The sequence below is a fragment of the Numida meleagris genome, unplaced genomic scaffold, assembly GCF_002078875.1.
Source record: "Numida meleagris isolate 19003 breed g44 Domestic line unplaced genomic scaffold, NumMel1.0 unplaced_Scaffold350, whole genome shotgun sequence".
Lineage (NCBI taxonomy): Eukaryota > Metazoa > Chordata > Aves > Galliformes > Numididae > Numida > Numida meleagris.
The window spans coordinates 63,411-64,421 of record NW_018364575.1 but is presented as its reverse complement, the minus strand read 5'-3'; the positions used below and the strand labels follow the sequence as shown (position 1 = coordinate 64,421).

At 63.4% G+C, this 1,011-nt stretch overlaps 2 protein-coding genes across 2 annotated transcripts in view; one reads left to right on the top strand and one right to left on the bottom strand.

Annotated features, from left to right (window-relative positions):
* The window catches only part of ATP1B2 (ATPase Na+/K+ transporting subunit beta 2), a gene marked incomplete at its 3' end in the record, with an annotated part of 26,784 nt that overhangs the window by 24,762 nt on the left and 1,011 nt on the right, over positions 1-1,011 (bottom strand).
* LOC110391328 (rhodopsin kinase-like) lies at positions 25-970 on the top strand. The gene has a single exon (XM_021383153.1). The coding sequence runs from the start codon at positions 107-109 to the stop codon at positions 869-871; it is 765 nt and encodes a 254-aa protein (XP_021238828.1). The 5' UTR covers positions 25-106; the 3' UTR covers positions 872-970.

Below are 1,011 nucleotides of genomic sequence, written 5' to 3'. Positions count from 1 at the left end.
TGGGAGGGGTAATCCAGTGGGAGGGGTAATCCAGTGGGAGGGGTAATCCACGGGGTGTTTCTGACTCATAGGGGGGCCGACCTCTGCCCCCTGTCCCCCCGCAGCCATGGATATCGGCGGCTTGGAGACAGTGGTGGCCAACTCGGCCTACGTGTCGGCGCGCGGCGGAGGGCCGGGGGGTTCAGCCCGGGACCGGAAGCAGCGAGCCCGCCTGCGCCTGCCCCACATCTCCCAGTGCGAAGCCCTGCGCGCCCGCCTGGCCGGCACCGGGCTGCAGAACGGCGTCGCGCAGCAAGATGGCGGCCCCAAGCAAGATGGCGGCGGGGAGGAAGAGGCGTCCTTCCGGTGGCAGTGCGTGGAGCAACCAATCGGGAAACGGCTTTTCCGGCAGTTCCTGCAAGCCACGCCGGGATTGGCTGCCGCCGGGGCGCTGTGGGAGGAGCTTGAGGCCTTCGAGTGCTGCGAGGAAGGAGAGAGGAGCGCGGCCGCCGCCAACATCCGGAAGCGGTTCTTTACTGAGGGAGGGGCCGAGCACTGCGGCTTCCTGAGCGCCGCCGCCACAGCGCCATCGTCGGGTGAGTCCTCCAGCAGCAGGCAGGGGTCCTCCAGGGGCGGCCATGAGTCCTCCAAGGGTGACCATGGCTCCTCTGAGAATAGCCACGAGACCGCCAAGGTGGCCATGGGTCCTCCAAAAGTGGCCATGAGTCCTCCAAGGGTAGCCATGAGTCCTCCAAGGGTAGCCATGAGTCCTCCAAGGGTAGCCATGAGTCCTCCAAGGGTAGCCATGAGTCCTCCAAGTGTAGCCATGAGTCCTCCAAGGGTAGCCATGAGTCCTCCAAAGGTAGCCATGAGTCATCCAAAGATGCTGTAAGTCCTCCAAGTGTAGCCATGAGTCCTCCAAGGGTAGCCATAAGTCCTCCAAGGGTAGCCATGAGTCATCCAAAGATGCTGTAAGTCCTCCAAGGGTAGCCATAAGTCCTCCAAAGGTGCCATGAGTCATCCAAAGATGCT

Bases quoted from the DNA above. Each gene is read 5' to 3' on its own strand.
- LOC110391328 (XM_021383153.1), top strand. From the start codon at position 107: ATGGATATCGGCGGCTTGGAGACAGTGGTGGCCAACTCGGCCTACGTG.